Source organism: Eubalaena glacialis, chromosome 20 (assembly GCF_028564815.1).
Source record: "Eubalaena glacialis isolate mEubGla1 chromosome 20, mEubGla1.1.hap2.+ XY, whole genome shotgun sequence".
NCBI classification, from domain to species: domain Eukaryota; kingdom Metazoa; phylum Chordata; class Mammalia; order Artiodactyla; family Balaenidae; genus Eubalaena; species Eubalaena glacialis.
Genome location: NC_083735.1, coordinates 13,188,431 through 13,209,619, shown reverse-complemented (window position 1 = coordinate 13,209,619; position 21,189 = coordinate 13,188,431). Strand labels below are relative to the sequence as shown.

At 43.3% G+C, this 21,189-nt stretch overlaps 1 protein-coding gene across 3 annotated transcripts in view; it reads right to left on the bottom strand.

Annotated features, from left to right (window-relative positions):
* The window catches only part of STOX2 (storkhead box 2), a 207,094-nt gene extending 186,984 nt beyond the window's left edge, over window positions 1-20,110 (bottom strand). For all 3 annotated transcript variants that reach the window (XM_061177531.1, XM_061177532.1, XM_061177533.1), the window contains exons 1-2: window positions 19,645-20,110; window positions 19,012-19,450 (exon numbers count right to left, since the gene is read on the bottom strand). In XM_061177531.1, coding sequence (XP_061033514.1) covers window positions 19,012-19,375 — 364 coding nt within the window. In that variant the 5' untranslated portion in view covers window positions 19,376-19,450; window positions 19,645-20,110. The remainder of the gene's footprint in view (window positions 1-19,011; window positions 19,451-19,644) is intronic.
* Window positions 20,111-21,189: the final 1,079 nt, after the last annotated feature.

Genomic DNA, 21,189 nt, shown 5'->3' with positions numbered 1-21,189 from the left:
TTCTGAAGATTGTTCGGTCAGGCCTGCAAAGTGAAAAAGATGTTGAAGTTGAACACTGGAGGCTAAGGCTGCCCAGGCATCCAATCATGGAAGCAAACTTTTTGACAATTTCGTGCAGCCTATTATGTACAAAAATATAAATACAACTTTTTCAACATTTTTATGCACATACAACTGGTTTAAATTTGACAATTTCCTCTGTCCTCCTAAAAAACAGGAACTTCACAACACTTTTTTTTTTTTTAACATCCTTATTGGAGTATAATTGCTTTACAATGGTGTGTTAGTTTCTGTTGTATAACAAAGTGAATCAGCTATACGTATACTTATATCCCCATATCCCCTCCCTCTTGCTTCTCCCTCCCACCCTCCCTATCCCACCCCTCTAGGTGGTCACAAAGCACCGAGCTGATCTCCCTGTGCTATGCAGCTGCTTCCCACTAGCTATCTATTTTACATTTGGTAGTGTATATATGTCCATGCCACTCTCTCACTTCGTCCCAGCTTACCCTTCCCCCTCCCTGTGTCCTCAAGTCCATTCCCTACATCTGCATCTTTATTCCTGTCCTGCCCCTAGGTTCTTCAGAACCATTTTTGTTTTTAGATTCCATATATATGTGTTAGCATATGGTATTTGTTTTTCTCTTTCCGACTTACTTCACTCTGTATGACAGTCTCTAGGTCCTTCCACCTCACTGCAAATAACTCAATTTCGTTTCTTTTTATGGCTGAGTAATATTCCATTGTATATATATGCCACATCTTCTTTATCCATTCGTCTGTCGATGGGCATTTAGGTTGCTTCCATGACCTGGCTATTGTAAATAGTGCTGCAGTGAACATTGGGGTGCATGTGTCTTTTTGAATTACGGTTTTCTCAGGGTATATGCCCAGTAGTGGGATTGCTGGATCATATGGTAATTTTATTTTTAGTTTTTTAAGGAACCTCCGTACTGTTCTCCATAGTGGCTGTATCAATTTACGTTCCCACCAACAGTGCAAGAGGGTTCCCTTTTCTCCACACCCTCTCCAGCATTTATTGTTTGTAGATTTTTTGGATGATGGCCATTCTGACTGGTGTGAGGTGATACCTCATTGTAGTTTTGATTTGCATTTTTCTAATGATTAGTGATGTTGAGCATCCTTTCATGTGTTTGTTGGCAATCTGTATATCTTCTTTGGAGAAATGTCTGTTTAGGTCTTCTGTCCATTTTTGGATTGGGTTGTTTGTTTTTTTGATATTGAGCTGCTTGTATATTTTGGAGATTAATCCTTTTTCAGTTGCTTCGTTTGCAAATATTTTCTCCCATTCTGAGGGTTGTCTTTTCGTCTTGTTTATGGTTTCCTTTGCTGTGCAAAAGCTTTTAATTTCAGGTTCTGAACTGTTGCTCCTGCTGGGTGACCCAGCATGGTAACTTGCAGTGACCTGATTTGAAAGTTCCTGTGTTTACCTCCCCACACGGGGGTCACATGGCTGCACATTAACAATAAAGTCCATTATTTCCAATTATGATCTCATTTCACACCCTTTCCTCTCAAACTATGAGAAAAAGAACTCTTTTCCCCTTCCTTGAAAACAAAAATATTCGGTGATTGTGGTTTCCCCTCTTGCTTTTCAAAGAGCTGAAGAGACCAGTTTCTCTGTGGTTTTTCTCAATTATCCAATTTATTTATTTTCTTTTTAACTGAAATATAATTAACATGCCATCTAACCTATTTTGTAAAATCTACACCCCAAGTCTTATTTTCTAAAGCAGTGTTGTAACTCAAACAAATTTAATATAGGCTGTTAACTGTAATCACCATTAGACTGACATATTTTGTGAATTTTGCTAAAATTATGCCTCTTTTGGATATAATTACATCTCTCCCACTTATGCCCTTCAGAATGGTCTTTTTAAAAGAAGTAGCACATAATAACTCCCCCTCCAAAAGGGAGACTCTTTAAATAGAATATTTTATTCAACTTTTCTCTTCATTAAATTTTTACACTCAAAGTAACATCACTTCTCACTGAAGAAAATCTGAAAAATTTTTGGAAGGAAAAAAATAAAATCACCCATAATCTTATTACCCAAATACAACCACTATTAATATTCACAATATTAATACTTAGTGTTTTTTTAATACAACAAATGGAATTTGCAGAGGGTCCTAAATGCTAGTCATAGACTCACCATAGAACCTGCCTTATGTGTTAAAAACCCAGGCTCCTGACTGTCTCACTAGCGATTCTGACTCAGGAGATCTGGGGTAAGCCATATAGTATTTATTCACTTATTAATTAATTAATTTATTGAAAGTTCCACAGGTTATTCTGATGCACAGTCAACTTTGTGAATCACCAGTTTCAAGCACAGATTTTGAATCCCACAGACCTGGGTCCAGACCTGGTCCTATCACTTAATATGGTTGAACAAGGTTATCCAACCTCTATGAGCTCAGTTTCTTCATCCACAAAATGGGCACACCGAGAGCCATTTATAAAAATTAAGCAAGAGGGGCTTCCCTGGCGGTCCAGTGGGGTGGGGGTTCGATCCGTGGTCAGGGAGCTAAGATCCCACATGCCTCGTGGCCAAAAAGCCAAAACGTAAAACAGAAGCAATACTGTAACAAATTCAACAAAGACTTTAAAAATGGTAAAAAAAAAAAAAAAAAAAAAAATTAAGTGAAAAAATGTACTTGGCACAGTGCCCAAAATATAGTAATTATTCAGTACATTGTAATTATTTTACATAAAATATTTTATGTAAAATAATTACCATGTACCAAGAATAATGATAAGTTATTCTTTCCCATTTTTCTCTATGCACCTGGTGTGAGATTCTCTTCTGATTTGGATTGCTATGAAATACTACATATGCTTTCAAGTAACATTATATATCATAAGCATTTTTCCATGTTGCTTCCTACCCTTTATAGACATTTTAATGGCTGTATAGCATTCCATCTAGTATATAAAACCATATTTACCTAATTATTTTCTACTCATGCTTTTTAGGTTACTTGCAGTCTTTCTTAACAACTGTGTAATGAGTAGCTTCCTATATATAGTGCTCTGTAATTGTGGATTACTACCCTAGCTATAGTCCTAAAGCTAGAATTACTACATGAAACTATGTGAGTATTTAGATGGCTTTTTAATAAATATTGCCAAGATGCTTTCCAAAAAATTTTTTTTTCAATTTACAATACCACTGGCAATGTATTAAAATATCAGATTTGGGACTTCCCTGGTGGTGCAGTGGTTAAGACTCCACACTCCCAATGCAGGGGGCCAGGGTTCGATCCCCGGTCAGGGAACTAGATCCCACATGCATGCCACAACTAAGAGTTCGCATGCCACAACTAAAGAGCTGACAAGCCGCAACTAAGGAGTACGCCTGCTGCAACTAAGACTCGGCACAGCCAAATAAATAAGTAAATAACCAGATTTATCACGACACTACCAGCACTGAGTAGTTTTCCTCCCCCCATGTTAAAATGTGTAAAATGGTAAACTGTGGCACGTTAATTGTTTATTTGAGCAAACAACGATTCCAATCAGGCACTGCCAAAACCAAAAAGTGGTTAGGAGGCTCCCTGGTGGGGGGCTAGGGCAGAGGTGTTTAAGGAGAAGAGAGGGAAGCAAAGCAATTATATATTTGGCTATAACCTAAATGTTTGCCTTATGTGAGAAACTTTAGTCATTCAGCTGTTATGAGTAGTTGTTCTTGAGTTTCATTTTCTCAGCTTCAAGAAAATCTAGACAACTATAATATTTATGAATAGCTGTTCTTCAGTTTCATATTCTCAGATTCGAGAAAAATCTAGTTGACTCTGGATTCAATTTGCTTACATAAGCTACCAAAGACGCTAGGGCTACCCCAGTCTAATGGCCTCCTTGTCTAACTACTTTAACAAAAGGTAGTTTAGAAATTACCACCAGCAGCCAGTTAGCATTAACTATACTTGCAAGTATACTTATGCTATACTTATAAATCCACATCACATAGAGAATTGGACTAGGACATATAAACTGGAGTTTACAGTCTCCATCCTCAAAAAACTTACAGTCTAATGGGAAAGACACATTCAATGTGAACTGCTAATATAAGCAAGTAGAATATAAATGTCAGTTATTTTAAAATAGGTGAGCATATAACTGGTAATCGTTTTCAACTTCTGTGACTTGAGAAGGCAATAGCTTAACTGAAATGCCTCGATAATCGTTTTGGCATGAGGACAAAGTCGACACAATGACCTACCTACTTGGAAAATTAAACATGTTGGCAATATTACAAAGGACTACATTCACTAATTCAAGTCCACATGCTTAAGTCCTCAGAAGTTCTGAGTACACAGGGTCAGGGCTCAGAGAAAATTACACACATTCCCTCTCTTTGCACAGTTGTGCATACTCGAAATCCCTCTCCTTGAAAGTAAAAGCATTTGTTGAATAGATCACACTCTTGACCCTCAGATTGGCCAGTCCAGATTTACATTCTTACAGCCCATCTTACAAATGGTCGTTGAAATGATGTGAACTCACCAATTCACATGCCCTTCAGAAATAACTTACATTCTGTTAGGATTTAACCGATCCTTCCCTCTCCTACTAATAAAGTTCCAGAATGTTTAATAGGAGAAGAGGAGAGAAAAAAAAATTTTTTTAAGTAATACTTATTTCAGTACAGCACTTTATTTTTTTAAAAACAAATCTAAGGTCACTTAAATAGTTTAGGCACATTAAAAGGTATTATGCACAATAAGACTTTACCAACTAATCATCAGTTTGAGTACATATAAGTTTAAAATCCCATTTAGTCAAATTACATGTAAATTTGCTGACTAAATTTGCTTTTACATTTTCACTACAAATATAGCTACATCCTGCTGGATTTTATGGAATCCAGGCTTCTTACTTTTGGTCACATTATAAGGAGTAGTCACGTACTTGAGAACAAAAGAAACTGATACTAGTTTAAGAAAACACACTACATTGTAAATCAGCTATACTTCAATTAAAAACAAAGAAAACAAAGAAACTTTGGAGTTTTCTGAGCCTTGTTTCTTCCATAGTGCCAAAGAGATATATAAAGTGTTTTTTTGTTGTTGTTGTTTTTTATTTGTTCGTTTTTTGGTCTTTTTTTTTTTTTTTGGCTGCACCACATGGCTTGCAGGATCTTAGTTCTCCGACCAGGGATTGAACCCGGGCCCTGGCAGTGAAAGTGCCAAGTCCTAACCACTGGACTGCCAGGGAATTCCCATAAAGTGTTCTTTTTTTTTTTTTTTTTAAATAGGCAATTTTAAAAAAAAATATTTATTTATTTATTTATGGCTGTGTTGGGTCTTCGTTTCTGTGCGAGGGCTTTCTCTAGTTGCGGCAAGCGGAGGCCACTCTTCATCGCGGTGCACGGGCCTCTCGCTATCGCGGCCTCTCTTGTTGCGGAGCACAGGCTCCAGACGCGCAGGCTCAGTAATTGTGGCTCACGGGCCTAGTTGCTCCGCGGCATGTGGGATCTTCCTGGACCAGGGCTCGAATCCGTGTCCCCTGCATTGGCAGGCAGGCTCTCAACCACTGCGCCACCACGGAAGCCCAAGTGTTCATTTTTAAAACAAGAAAGAGGAGGAAAAAAATTCATCAAATTAAACCTTTTTCCTACAGTAATTAGTCACATGTTGCTGAGTTATTGCCATCAGCAATTTCCATCTGATTCTGTCTTCACGGACTTCCTCAAACTGAAGATGTGCCCCTGTTACAAGAAGCTTCTATTCTCTTTCTTGTCTTTATTCCTTGATTTGGTATAAGTAGTTTCAAACATAAATGAATCTCCTCCACATGGAAGAGATGGAAGATTTAACACAAGGGGAGAGTGACAATTTCCAAAACTGTCATCCAAAGGGACAGTCTGGTGCTTGTACTATCTGAAAACTTCTTCCTAGAATTGCCTGAGAATGCTGCTTGCTTTGTGAGCCAGTTTAACTCAGCAGCAATGCCGACATCCCTCACCTTTCTGCTTTTGATCCTGGATCTAAGACTCTTGCACAGTATAAACTGACAGGCAAAAATAAAACAAAACAAAAAATCCAGTTTCCAAATGACATTGATGTAGCCTCCTTAGAATAAATCCAGTTTCCAAATGACACTGATGTAGCCTCCACCCTTGCAGGACATTTGGTCCTGTCCAAAACTTTCATGAGCATATTTGGTCCATGACAAATGGTTTTGGACAGGACCAAATATCAAGGACCTTTGGGCATGGACCAAATGTCTTATGGACGTTTTGGACAGGACCAAGTGCTAACTGGGTGCCACTGCCCATGCACCCTCCCTGTCCTTTGAGGCCTGGTCAAGCAGAAGCACCCTCCAAGCCTCTAGTCCAACACTGTCCAAAGGGGGTTTCTAGGCCAGGAAGTGGATGTTTTACTAACTTAGGTCTACGCTGGCTCCTTCCTGGAACTGCAAGTTAGCAGCTGTGGTTGTCTCTCTCTCTGCTTCACTTCCTTAGGATCGGTGGTAGACAATTTGGGGTTCACTTATCTATAGAATAACCAGGTTGCAAACTATTGCTCTAGTTACAAGGTCAAAAGCAAAGCACCAAAGAAGGTACTTAACTCCTTTGTAAAAATGGTACACTACTTCGGTTCAACGTAAATTATTTGTAAAAAGCGGATATTGTAGGGCCTTCCATGTGAAATATAAAAGTTTCAAACAAGAGCAAACATATCAGTTATTATAATACACTTAGTGGTTCAATAGTCCTAAAAAGACAAATACTCTTCATATTGGGTTAAGATGCAAACTCTATATCCTGCTTATAAAACACACACTGAAACAAAAAGATACAAAAGATTAAAAAGAAAAAGGTGGCAGTGATATACCAAGCAAAAAGTAGAGATGGCAATATTAATTTTGGAAACAGATTTCAAGGTAAAAGGGATGAGAGAGGATTGTGTTTAGTGTGTACTTATATGTTATATAAATGTACATACATTTATATGAATATGTATAATTTACACAGATATACAACTATGTATATTTATATGTATATAAAAGGCAAAAATCAATAGTAAAGATAAGTGTTGGATATCAAAATATCAAAATACATAAAGTTAAAGCTATTGTAATACAGTGAAAGAAATCACATAATTTTGGAAAGATTTTAGCACACTTATCACAATCTTTGACAAATAAAGCATACCAAAAAATGAGAACATAGAAGAGTTAAACAATATAATATAAATTTAATAGCAAGTTATTTTTTAAAATTCCTTGTTTCAAATTTCTATGAAAAATAGATCTTGTTCTATATTAGGTAACAAAATATCAGTAAATTTGAAAAAAATACGTATTACAGAGTTGACACTCTGACAGTTGCAAAATAGCGTTAAGAAATCAATGACAACTTTTTTAAAAAATTCACAATTTCTATGGGGAAAAGGAGAGAAAAAACTTCTCCAAAATAGTTACTAGGCCAAAGAGAAATCAAAATACTAATTATAGACTGCTGAAATGATCACAGCAATGAGAATATTATATATTAAACTTATGGGATGTAGCCAAACCTGTATTCAAAAGCAATTTTATAGCATTCATGACTTTATATTTTAACAATCACACGTGGACTCTGTAAATCATATTACCCAATACTTCACCCCCCAAATCTACATCTTTGTTAATTTTTTAAAAAAAGAAAAACTTCTTCTAGCATCATAACCAAAAGTAATTGAAATACACTTTATCACACCAAATTAATTTTTTTTAAGTTAGGACAATTCAAGAGTTACATTAACACTCTTAATGTAACTTTTAATGCAGAAAAATAAAAATACCTGGCTAGGAAAATAGGAACACCTTACTAAGAGCAGCAAAGACTTCAAATTAGATTCAGTAAAATAGAGCTGATAATTTGCTTACTCATAGAATGTAAAAACATAAATGACATTTAATCCTGAAACCTCAAAAAATTAGAAAAATTAAACAGTGAACAATGTGATGAATTTGCCTTATAGCACCATATCCCATTTTCTCATTACACTTTACACTGCCCCTTTATTTTTATAAAAAGGAATACTTCAGTTGGTAGCAAAAATTGTATCATTAATTACTTTCTAAGGCTCCTGTTTGGCAACATTTGAATAAACATCCGGCATAGCCACTATCCTGCAACCACCTTGCTGATCCTGCATTTTAAATATCAAGACCACAGTATTGTCTTTAACACTGCTGCATTTATTTGGTGACATAAAGCTGTGTGTTTTAAGCAAGCTTCATAAATCATACTATAAATCAGTCTACTGTGTTTAACATTCAGAAGAAATTACAGTACAAGAAGAAAAAATTATCAGTGATCGTGATCAAAGCCAAAATCTTTGTCCAGCAGAAATGACAAGCAGTTTTAAAAGGGCTAACAACTCCGACTCTGGAGTCAGATTGCTGGATTGAAATATGAGATCTCTTGCTCGTGTAAGGTTACTCTCTGAACCTCAGTTTCCTCTTCTATAGAATGTTAGCATGACCTCTGTAAGGATTAACTGAGACAATATATGAAAGTGCTTAGAACAATTCCTGACCCACAGTGAACATTAATACAAGTTCATTCTTCTTCTTCCTCCTCTCCCTACCCCACTCACCCCTTCCTCCAACTCTGAAATAGAGTCAGTAAACATTTAATAAAATGAAGGAGCAAATGGCATAAAGATTGCCCTCTAGAATGTTCCTTCTTTACTATAAGGGGAAATGTTAAAAATACAGGGAAGAGTAGAAGAAAGATGCTAGAGTAACCACCGTCATCTGGCGCATTCAGAGATGTGGGTTCTAAAGTACTGCTTTCATTTTTCTACATTAGGGCTTCAGTCTACTAACTTAAAGCGTTTTTTTTTTTTTTTTTTTTACAAATTAATAACCAGACTCTGATGAAAGGAAAGTGATCAACCTAGACAAATCATGCTGGTTAGAAAGTCCCCCATAACAACAACAACAAAAAGAAGCATTCATGTCTCCTGCGATTCTGTATTAACTGCAAAGTCAGCAGGCTTTCCAAGTCTTCCCAAGCTGATATTATCAAGACCCAAACAGAATGAACCAAGGCGGGAAGGACTAGCCATAAGAACCTAGAGGGCAAGAGGTGGTCTTAGAAGAAGACAGTTTGAGGATCTGGGTAAACGGTGACGACAGAATGAGATTACGGCATAAACATGACTATAATCAATGAGAAAAAGAGTTTGAATTTCTTTCCAGAAGGATGGCAGTGTTCACTGAACTGTGTCATCCTTTCCTCTCCTCTGGAGGAGTCCAGAAGTGTCTGGTTTTTGGCCAGAAGCAGAGATAAAGAAGCTAACGTGAACTGTCCAGACTGGACAGATCTTTCCACACGGCAGGGAGAAACCCCTCTCCTGCAGGACCACAGATCAGATCCTGTAATGCTCCTCCTAGCCTTGGCAGGATGCGCAGAAAAAATGCAGAGAGCTCAGCCCCGACCCACAGCCCTGACAGGTATATCAAACTGCCGAGAAGAGGACCTGATTCCTGGCAAGACTCTTTCCAACTTGAAATCGTCCTGCACCTCACATAAAGCAGGCGGTTTCCATGTGGTCCCTGCACCCTTTATTTCTCTTCTTCTGTATCCAGTTGCCATTTTTCACGTGCAGTCATGGACTTGTATCCTGCCCACCCTCCTGTCGTTTCCCCTTCCGTTTCCCACAGGGTCCATCCCAACTCGCCCAGGCACAGCCTCCCGGCTCAACCCACCCACAGGGGCCCCGGCCAGACAAGCAGAAGTATTAAGAAATTGAGCTGGAGGGTTGGTGGGTCTGTGACCGTGTGCATAAAGCACAACTGCCGCCTTGAGAAGGTGTTACTCTAAGTCATTTTAAGAATTCAAAGAGGGAATTGAAAGAGACCACCTCCCTGGTGGTCCAGTAGGCAACACTCTGCGCTCCCAATGCAGGGGGCCCGGTTTCGATCCGTGGTCAGGGAACTAGATCCCATATGCATGCCACAACTAAGAGTCCACATGCCACAATTAAGAAGCCCGCATGCCGCAAGTAAGACCTGGCGCAGCCTAAAAATATAAATAAATAAATAAAAATAAATACTACTACTACTAATAATAATAATAAAGATATGGGCACTTGCCCAGCTATTCTATTAAAATAAAGAGAGAAAGAGAGAATTCAAAGAGGGGAGGAAATGGGAATCATGCAGGAGTGGCTGCAAACACTTCCAGCCTCAGGCCAGGCTGCGGGCAGCCTCGGCTGACAGGTGGCTGGGAACTGCAGGACCTTCCCAAGAGCAGAAAGCGGCCTAAAGGGGCAAAAGCCACAGGTTTGGGAATATCTGTAAATAAATAAAATTTTGTTTTGAAAATCAATCCCCTCTAAGGCATTAAACATGTAGAAGGTTCTCCCCTCTTTTTCAGAATGAAAGTGTCATTGGACACTATCTTGGACTCATGAAGGTCACTTCCAAAGGTGTGCGTAGCCTGGAATCTCCGAAGATAATGTTCCTTAGAAGAGCAGGTGCTGAGCTCCAGTGTCCTGGAAATGGACACATAAGGAGAACTTCAGTTTCTAAAAAACTCAGGGCGGGGAAGACTTTACTTAGAAGCAGAAGGGCAGAGATGAAATCATCATCTTTTGTTGCAAGATTTAAAAGGAAAAATTGCCCAAACCCGAGAGGGAAAGTAGACAACATGGGGAGGAGGGTGTCTGACACAGCACTGGGGGAAGGGTGGCAGCGATGGAAGGAAATGCTAAGAGAGGATGCAGCCACAGCCATCTTCCAGCAGCATCCTCTGAGCACCGGCGGGCTCATCTTAAAGACAGAGTCCGCAGCGATCTCAGGTGGTAATAAGGTGCAATCCCGCCAGACTGAGCCCACCGCTTAGAGACGCTGGGATGCCTTTGGGGACCGCCGGGGACCCACAGATTCATAAGAAGGTTATTTTGGATGTACTATTAATCAGCCAGCATCCATGCAGACCGGGGGGCTTTAGAGGCTCCCCACGTGTTTGGTATTGGGAAGGAGGAGGTGACATCCCGGTTTCAGAGACACGTCATTTTACATCGACAGATGGGCTCTCGTTATAGAAAATTCTATTATAGGGTCTTCACAAGAAATTGAGAAAATGGAGGAATTTTACTGTGTGTGTTTGAGCCTTAAGAGTAGAATCGCCAGCACGGAGGTATGCTTTCATCGCGTTAACAGCACAAGAACATCTCAAGCCCTGGGGGCCGTTCCACGTGGTGTCCACCACCATCCTGTGGACTTTCATATTACTTGGGTCTGCCCCCCTAGGAGACCTTCACCCCCGAAGACTCTGATGAATCCTCTTTACCTCTTTATCCAAATCATTTGTCAAATTCTTTAAAGAGATACCTGACCCTTGACAGTGTCCAAGTTTACTTTTCTCTATCAAGAGAGACTGATATCAAAATATCAAGAGCTGCATCCTCCAACGCCAGTGTGACTTAAGTTTACTACAAAGCTCTTGGCATTGGACCTTCTCAAGGAAAACTGTGTGTGCATATATAATATATACTAATAGATTATATTCTTGTATTGATAGCTTGTACTTTATCAATACATCTATTTAACCTCCTCATTGAGATAAACTATACATCAGATAATTAGTTCCCACCAATTAAGGAATGCCTGTGACTATATTAAGTCTACAGCTGTAATACAGAATGGAGGAGTTCAAAACGTGTTCTTACCCATGTATAATGAGTAGAATAATGATACAAGTACAATCCAAGTGACTATGTTAAAACCCACCCCATACACTGAAAATTCTATTTTTAACGTGAGCACACACCTTTGTGTGGGATATTTTAAGCAGAATGAAACGTTTGAAATTATTTGTAGCAAGTACTCTGGATACAACAAACCTCTCTGGGTTTTTTACCCCCAAATCTGTGGTGACCTCAGGAACGGAAAGCACCCGAGTGCCTTCACTCCAGCACAAGAAACACAGGTGTGCCTTTCAGTTTTATGCCCCTTTGGAAAGAACTTGGGATAACCTGTAGATTCACCTCTTAACGCAAGAGGGAAATATATATGCTCAAGACCAGCATTCAGCAGTTAAGAGGTGAAATGGATAAATTTTTGAAAAGCCTCTCAGTTATCACAACAAGGCCTTGAGTCTCAGAAGTTCATTCTAAACGCTTTATTACGATGAAACTGACACACTTTTACTGAACATTTCTTTGAGCCAGAGTGAGGTAATTCATAAAAATACCTTTATGGTGCTTCCCTGGTGGCGCAGTGGTTGAGAATCTGCCTGCCAATGCAGGGGACACGGGTTCGAGCCCTGGTCTGGGAAGATCCCACATGCCGCGGAGCGACTGAGCCCGTGAGCCACAACTACTGAGCCTGCGCGTCTGGAGCCTGTGCTCCGCAGCAAGAGAGGCCGCGATAGTGAGAGGCCCGCGCACCGCGAGGAAGAGTGGCCCCCGCTTGCCGCAACTGGAGAAAGCCCTCGCACAGAAACGAAGACCCAACACATCCATAAATAAATAAATTAATTAATTAATTTAAAATTGTATATATTAAAGATGTACATGTGATGGTTTGATATATGCATACATTGTGAAAAGATTACCACAATAAAGCTAATTAACACATCTATCACCTAACAGTTGTTTAAAAAAAAAAAATCTTTATGACTAGCTAGAAATTAATAAAACTTGGAATGCATCATTGTTCACTGTTTAAACTTAACCCTGAGATTTTAATATGAGAGGTAAGCTTCTCTAAGAGGGAGGCCCACGTCTGACACTTTTCTGGATATTCTACAGACCCCAACCCAATGCTCTATGTTTATTGGATGCTTAATGCCTTGTCAGCACAGAATAAAACTCCAGGAGGCTCCACATGGCCTGGAGTTGGCCAGCCCCTCTGACCTCACCTCCTGCCACACCTTCCATTCTCTGGCTGGCTTAACAAGCCCCAGCCTCATGGGCTTTCCTTTCTGCTCCTCCAGCGTTCAAGCTGATTTCCGTCTGCTCCTCCACTGCTGGCCGACAGCTCACCATCAGTCAGGTGCTACGCGGAACAAGGGGCATTATAGAGCTGTCACTCAAAGCACTGGCAGGGAATGTGGCTTTGGGGCATAAAATGAAGCATCCGCCCTCCTGTGAGTAAGCCCTGCAGAAAGATTATTAAGCCACACAAAGCAATGGACCGACCTGTTTGGCCTAAAGGAAGCTCAAGCACGATGGTCTCAGGCGTGCTGATCCTGGATCCAGCACTGGTTTCCCTTTTCCCTTGTGTTATCTAATGGAAAAGAAGAACCTAGCCGCCTCCAAGCAAACCGGCTGCCACTGGCCTACCTGGCACCCTAAACTGTTGGGAGGTTGTATGTACTGGGGGCTGGGAAGGAAACTTTGGCCAGGACAACCTGAACTTGAATCCTATCTGTATGACAAAAAAGAAACAAGCAAACAAAAATAACGCTGCCTGGGGTCCAGACCCCCTCTCTCTTGCTTACTAACTAGGTACCTTTGGAGAAGTACTTGTCACTCTGTTCCTCAATGTCTTCATTTGCAAAATGGGTAAAATAATGATACCTAAATAGTTTTAAAGGTTGGTTAACAAAAAGATAGCACTTAGGAAATAGTAAACGATCAATAAGTGTTAGCTATCATCTCACGTCTTCTCGTCACTCTCTATCACCTGCTCAATTTTTACAGCACTTAAAACTCTCTGAAATTCTAATTTCTTTGTTTAATTTCTGAGATGTCTGTTGCACCCCCTAGAATGGAATCTGCAAAAGTCCAAGGGCTGTGTCTCACTTGTTCTCCACTTCAGTTCCCAGAACAAATCCTAGAAGATGAAGGTTCTCCAATTGTTGAATGACTCAGTATCTCCAATTCCAAAATCTTTACAACACTCATTAGACAATCCCAGCCATGAGCTTAGGACACTTATTCAATTTTAAGTTGACTTAAATAAGTCAACTTTTGGTTGGGATATATACAAACTCTTTTGGATTATACATTTTTAAGACAATTGTCTTAAAAATTTACTACTTGGAGAAACCACTTTAAGAGAGCAACTTTTTGAGAAAACCAATAAAGATGTTGGAATAGAATAAAGGCTTGATGCCCATATGTTCTAAACAATTTTCTTTTTATTGACATATAGCTGACATATAATATTATGTGAGTTTCAGGGATACTCCAGCTAAAAATTTTTATAATTTAAAATATAAGTCCTGATTTAAAGTCTAAAAAGCATGTTTGGTCCTATGTTAATATCTAAGGATAAATGGGGAAAGTATAAAGAGTCACTGGAGAAGACAGAGACACTGAGCCATGCTCCCTGAGATCTGAAATTAGGAGAATCTATGGAGATTGCCGGATCTGAATAAGGCTGGCGGGTGGGGAAACCCCAGAAGGCCCAGGAGGGAGGAGCATCTAGGCTCTGCTCAAGGGCCTCTGGGTCTGGGGCTGGGACTTGAAGGCCCTCTAGACTCAAGCAGGCTAACGCGATACCTTCCGTAGCACGTAGAGCCTTGACCATGGGAAGGTACCATAAGAGAACAAAGACACTCACACAGCACCCACCGTCTCTCCCCACAACGCTTTCAATAGACCTTTAGCTGGTGCACCTGTATCCAACCCCCTCCCGGTCCCATCCAACGCCCTCACCGGCCCCAGAATTCTCATTCTACCTAAGATCAAACCGTGTCACCCCTCCCCCTGCTCAAAAGCTAGCAGGGGCTTCCCAGTCATCACCTGTGGCCCAAGCTTCCCTTCCCACTGTCTTATCACACCACTGCCCCCCCCAGCCCCAGCCAGCCAGTTCCCAAACGTGTCAGGACCTCCCCAACGCCGTGAATGCTCGTGGTCCTGCCCAGGTGGGAAAGCACTCCTGTTCTGGAGGAAGCCCTGGCAGCCGGCATCTGCACAAGGCTTAGTGCAATCCTCTCTGCTAGGAACCCCTCTCCCAGCCCACCAGGCAGAAGTAACTGCTCCTTACTGCCTGTCCTCAGAGCCCTCCCCACACTCTCAGCTCTTGCGTCAGCATCTCCGAAAAGACTGCGTGCCTCATCAATCTTTATAATCTCGGGAGAGGCACAGAGCCTGGCACTAGCGGGCACTCAATGAACACGTATGGGATTTAATTTAGTGTTTAATCAGAATACACAGCATAATTTTAAAACATTCCTAGTTTCCTGCACACACACATCCCTTTTGAGGGTCCTGGAAAGAAAATGCCTGAACTTTTTTTTCTACATGCCCAGAGTAGGTTATTTCTAAGTAGTGGATTTAAATATGCTAGCAGGTCATTTCTAAGCAGTGGATTTGAATATCTCAAGTCAAAACTATTTTTCCTTTGAGTTGCTTAATTCCCTGCTTCTTGTTGGATCCACAATCATCTCCTCCTTGTCCAATCCCCACCTGAAATGTGTGTGGTTAGAACCACATACTTTTGTAATTACGGGCAAAAGTAATCTGGATTGCTGGCAACTTCAAGACGCATGTTTCAAGTTACAAAGCAAAACACTAACTTGTTTTCAATCCTGCTGTGAAAGTGTACGCTTGCCTCAACTGCGCTGGGGCACAGCCAGAAAAGGGGGTCTGGGCAAACCTCTTGTCCACCCCTCTCTCTCCACTCTGGGGTGGGTTAGTACACACACACACACACACACACACACACGCACACACAGGAGAACGGGAACTCAAGATGGAGCAAAGCCATTCCTCCCTTTTCCTCACTGGGAGGATCTAACAGAACAATTTTATCACCACGCTCTAAGATGGGCTCTCAGAGACCACCTGGAAAACAAGCAAATTTCATGAATAATTGTTTACCATAAGTATAATAAAATGTAAACTGGCATTTGCCTACCAGTTATTTAAGAGGACTACTTGTGATTGATGAATTTAATTCAGGTTCAACAAGAGGAAATATAATACCTTCTGTAATGCTCATCTATGTGTCTGGTTTTGTGGCTGTTTTACACCCATGAAATAATTAGGGAAAATCACAAAACTACATGAAAGTAACTGATAATATAGGTACCACAGTCTGAGGGATCAGTTGAAAGTTATCCTGCAAGAAATGCATTATTAATGATAAAGTCCCACAGATAGTGACCAGCTCCTGCTTTTGCGTATACATTAGATGGAGTCAAGGGATTCCTATGATAATGGCACTCAGTCTTCACAGATTTACAGCTAGGCTCCCTCTAAGTACACCTTCGTGGTTTGGATTTTGTTTCTTGTATTTTTGAGCGCACGAACTTGTCCACACATATATTGTGACTTGGAATAAAAGGTTGTGAGCCAGTCATCAGGGGCTCCCAGACTTCGGAGTTTCAAGGCTCCATAAAAGATCTTGCAACAAAAAATTAAGAAGCTTTGCAGCAGACACTGAGGTTCCCTAAGAGAATTTTTATAGGAGATAAACTGTCGCACACAATTTAGCATTTTACCGTCATTACTGAAGGAAAACCGGAATTCTGAGGAATTCTGAACCCCCAAGACAGTTCAGAAAAGTTAACCACTTGGATCCCAGAAGGCATCACCCATGCCCCTTTATCTGATGCTGGTTTCAGGAGGTAGTCCCCTTGCTTGTCATGATGGTACTGAGTTAAGGGCTGAGCCAGTGCAGCTGCTAAACCCACCAACTGCCAGTCAGCTTGAGACAGTTCAAGCTGCCAAGGGAACAGGCTAGTCAATCAACTACAGCAATCTTGAACCTTTAAAATTGCCAAAACAGTTCTCTTTGCTTAATATGACAGATCACCAATTCCTATAAGTTCACACATTCTGCTAAAATGAAAAAAATATATGAACAACTGAAATATTTACAAATCAAATGCTATTGATACAATGTCTGGGATTTCAAATGGTGGGGGAGATTTATAGATGGAATAAGATTGTCCATGTGCTGATAAATTTTGAAGTTAGATGATGGATTCATGGGTATTCAATATAGTATTTTTGATTATACAGGACACCCCCCTTATCTGTGGTTTTGCTTCCGCAGTTGCAGTTTCAGTTACCCGCAGTCCACTGAGGTCCCAAAATATTAAATGGAAAATTCCAGAAATAAACAATTCATACATTTTAAATTGGGTGCCATTCTGAGTAGCTTCATGAACGCTCTCCCCATCCTCTCTACCCCGTCCTGGGGTGTGAATCGTCCCTTTGTCGAGCGAATCCATGCCGTGTAGGTTACCTGCCTGCCCATTAGTCACTTTGCAGCCACTCCGCCAGCATCACTTCAACAGGGGTGGTATCGCAGTGTTTGTGTTCAAGTAACCATTACTTTACTTAACAATGGCTCCAAAGCGCAAGAGAAATGATGCTAGCAATTCAGATATTCTCTTACTGTGCCTAATTTTAACATTAAATTTCATCATAGGTATGGAGGTATAGGAAAAAAACATAGTATATACAAGGGTTCATCCGGGGTTTCAGGCATCCACTCCGGGTCTTGGAATCCTAACCTCTTAACCTCGCAAACAAGGGTGGGGAGGGGAACCCCCGTACCAGTTTTGCAAATTGCTTGAAATTTTCCAAAATAAAAAGTAAAAAATAAGCATGAAGTCAAGTTTAAAACTATTAAAATGCAATCTCTACAGTGCATACAAGTGATGACATATATTCTTACTTCCTAGTGTGTTGCAGTTCTACAGTAGGAGAGCAGATTTTGGCCCTTTACTAAGGCAGCTTAATTACAGGGACTCCACTGAGGGTTTTGCTAACGTCAAAGAAGAAAGTTAAGACACCTTCTGAGATTCAGCACAGGTTATAAAACATACAAGATGCAAGCTTTACTAGTTTTTTATCTACTCGATTTAAAGAAAACTTTATAAGGATTTCTGCTATGTGAAAATAAACAAAACACCACAAAACAAAAAAGATGCTATAAATTTGCCATATGCATAGAGGAGGGCACTTTAGCAGGTAAAAGCTATTCCTTCGGCGGAAGGTAGAGTAGCAACCCTGGCGAACGAAAAAGGCGGCTCTACAGTCTTTTAGCGTTTGAACTTTTGACCTCTTCCCAAAATGTCACGAATTTCTAAACCGTGGGACTAGAAAGAACGCTTTCTTTCCTCGAATCGTTTCACAAAACATTACTATTTACTATATACGCCTTGAGCCCACCGGGCCCAAAGTACAAAACTAAAAAGTAAAGTCTAAAAGAGATGCAAACTGGATGAAGAAAAATACATATGAAGTAATGCAATTAAAAAAAAACAAACAAACAGCAGGTCGAGACAGCACTGAAGTGCGGCAGCGAATATCACCTTTCGGGCTCTCTTCCCCGGACACGGTTTTCTCTTTTGTTGAGGATCAGGCTTTCCTCTGTCCTCCTCGTGTCCCTTCCTTCCTTCAAACTCACAAAATGACTTGAAGAAACATGTACCGGAGGCAACGAAACCAACAGCTCAGTCTTGCAAGGACACACCGGCGCTTAAAAGTCAACCCACACGGAGGGGGCGAAGGGACGCGTCGCCCGAGGCAAACGCGGCCGGGCCGGGTCGCCGTCCCCGGAAAGGACGCGCCGGCGGCGCCCGCGCACCTGGCCCGCTCGCCGCCGCCCCCCGCGGCCGAGCCCGCCGCCACCCGAAGCTACCTGAGCGCTGTCTCTCCACTTCTCCCGCGTCCGCACACGCGCCCCCGGCCCCAGCCGAGCGCAGAAGGTGAGACCCGCAGACCGGAGCGGCCGCGGCCCCGCCGAGCCTCCCGCGCCGCCGCCCACCCGGCAGGCCCCAGGCACCGCCCCGCCGGGGCCGCCAGAGAGGCTCCCGCCGGCTGGCCGGGGGCGGCGTGCTCGCCAAGGTGCAGATCCGCGGTTTAGATGCCAGGAAGCTCCCCAGTCCCGCACTCGCCCAGGCTGCCGGCCCCTCCCCGGGCGCGGCGCGGGGGTGGAGAGAGGCGTGGGCGCCCGGGGGGAGCGGGGCCGGCGCGCCGGCTCGGGCGGGGCAGCGGGGGATGGGGGTGGGGGTGGGGGGGGGTTCCCGTGGCGCGACAAGACGGGACAGGGCGGGGGGCGGCCGGACTCACCCAGGCAGCGGATGTGGAAGCCCGAGGGCGGCCGCAGCGCCCGGCGCGACCAGCCCTCGCGCAGTGCCTCCAGATGCTCCTCCTTGCCCTGGATCAGCAGGACCTGCTCGTCGATCCAGCCCAGGAAGAACGTCTCGGCCACCGCGGCCGTGACCTTCTTGTTCCAGAAGTGCTGCATGTTCTCGGCTTTGAAGTCGGCGAAGATCTCGTAGCCGATGTGGTGCCGGGCGAGCTGCCGGGGCTGGGCCTGGGACGCGGGTCGGGCGGCCTCGGACCTCTCACCCGCCGGCCCCTCGGCGGGGCCCAGGACGATGGCCAGAGAGTGAGGCGCGATCTGCAGAAACTTCTCCATCTTCGGAAGCATCCGGCGTCCGCGCGCGACCCCGCTCACCGCAGCCGCCGCCTCACGCCGCTCCCGGGAACAGCAGCGCGAAGGGCGCTGCGCGACAAACGAATAGCGTTAGTCCCCCCCCCCTCCCCGGGCCGGCCGCTTCCCCCGACATCCCGCGCCCCGATGCCGGGGACGCCCCGCGCAGCCCCTGCGCGCAGCCTGACGGCGGGCGCAGCGAGTCGCCACGCGGGGAAGGGGAGGGGGTGCGGAGCCCGCTCGGGCTGAGGGCTGGCGCGCGTTACCTGCAGCTCCGGGCCACCCTCCCTGCACCGCTCATTTTCCAGCTGCTGCACCCTCGCCTCCCTCGGCGCCCGGCGGCCCCGGCGGGGGGCGGAGACGCCGGAGGGGGCGGGCAGTTCGCGCCGAGTCCGGGGAACCCTCCTGGCTGGACTCGGCCGGAGGAATCCCCAAGAGTCTGCTGCGGGAGGTGGTCGACGGGGTGCAGATGGCCGGGGGGGGGGGGTGTGCGTTTAGGTGGCGGGGCCAGGGACGCACGGCGACACATGGAAAGCACCGAGTCCCGAGCGGTGAGTGTCGCTCCTCCCCACGCTCCACTCCGCCCTCACCTCCCACCTCCTGCTGGAACAAGTGGCTTCGCTGACTGGTTGATGTGCCCTTGGAAGTAGCTTTTTAAAAAACTTAGTCAACCACGAAAAATTGTCATCCGTCCCTCCTCCCACGCTCTCGTGGAACTCTCCTCCCGTATCTCCATCACGCACTGTGGGCCTCAGATAGAAGAAACCTAGTCATTCCCAGCGTTACCTACCCAACCCTCCGTTTAGGAAGAGGATACGGAAATTTACCTGGAAAGGTAATGATTATGCTTTTGAAAAAAAGAAAACAAGAAACAAACCAACCAAAAAAACCCACTTCGTTAAGCTTCTTTCTGTACAAACTCTGTTTGGCTTATTTTTCATTGAGAAAGGTTAGTAGTATATTTAGAGCCCTAATTAATTAACGCCAAGGCTTCATGCTACATTTCCCTAGAGGAGCATTTCTCAGACTTCGGTGTTTCACAGAGTCACCTGCAGCTTTTGTCAAAACACAGGTATCTGGATGTGGGTCTCTGATTCCGTAGGCCTGCTGTGGAACCTAATATTTTTTCTTTCAAACAAATTCTCTGCTGCAGCTGCTGCTGGTGCTGGACCATACTTTGAAAACCCTTGAACTAGAAAAAATGTTACGTGGGGGGAGGGATCGCTGAAGTGTTTGCTGCTGGCATCCTGGGATTCTATTACCATGAAAAAGTTACTAAACCCAAGTCCAAAGACCTGGGTTTTAATCTTACTGAAGGTGACCTTGGACAAGTCACTGAACCCCAGTTCCTCCCATTTGCAAAATGGGAGTTGATAAAGCCCCACTCAGCCCACGTCTCTGGACCGGAGAGAGCATCAAGGAAGGAAATGTTTGAGAAGTCGCCTCAGATGATAAAATTTGCAGTCAGCATGAGAATGTGTGTTGCCACTAGTCACAGAAGCTAGGGGCTCCTCAGGCCTTAGGAAGCCAAGGACTGGGTTTGACATGAGGGAGGCAGCCATGGTCGTATGAATGCATCCTGCCCTTGGAATTTCCCAGGCACCCACGGAGTGGTGAGACCTGATCATTTCTTGCTGGGCTTTTAGTGCTTTAGCACTAAGCCTCAATTTGGCACCAGTGATGCAACATTCTTCGCCCTCCCTTCTCAGTTCCTGGGCCTCAGGAAGAGAGGAAGTGGTAGTGGCTGGAAAAATGGAAGAAGGAAAGATATTATACTTGTGACTTTTTTTTTTTACTTTGCAATTTTTAAA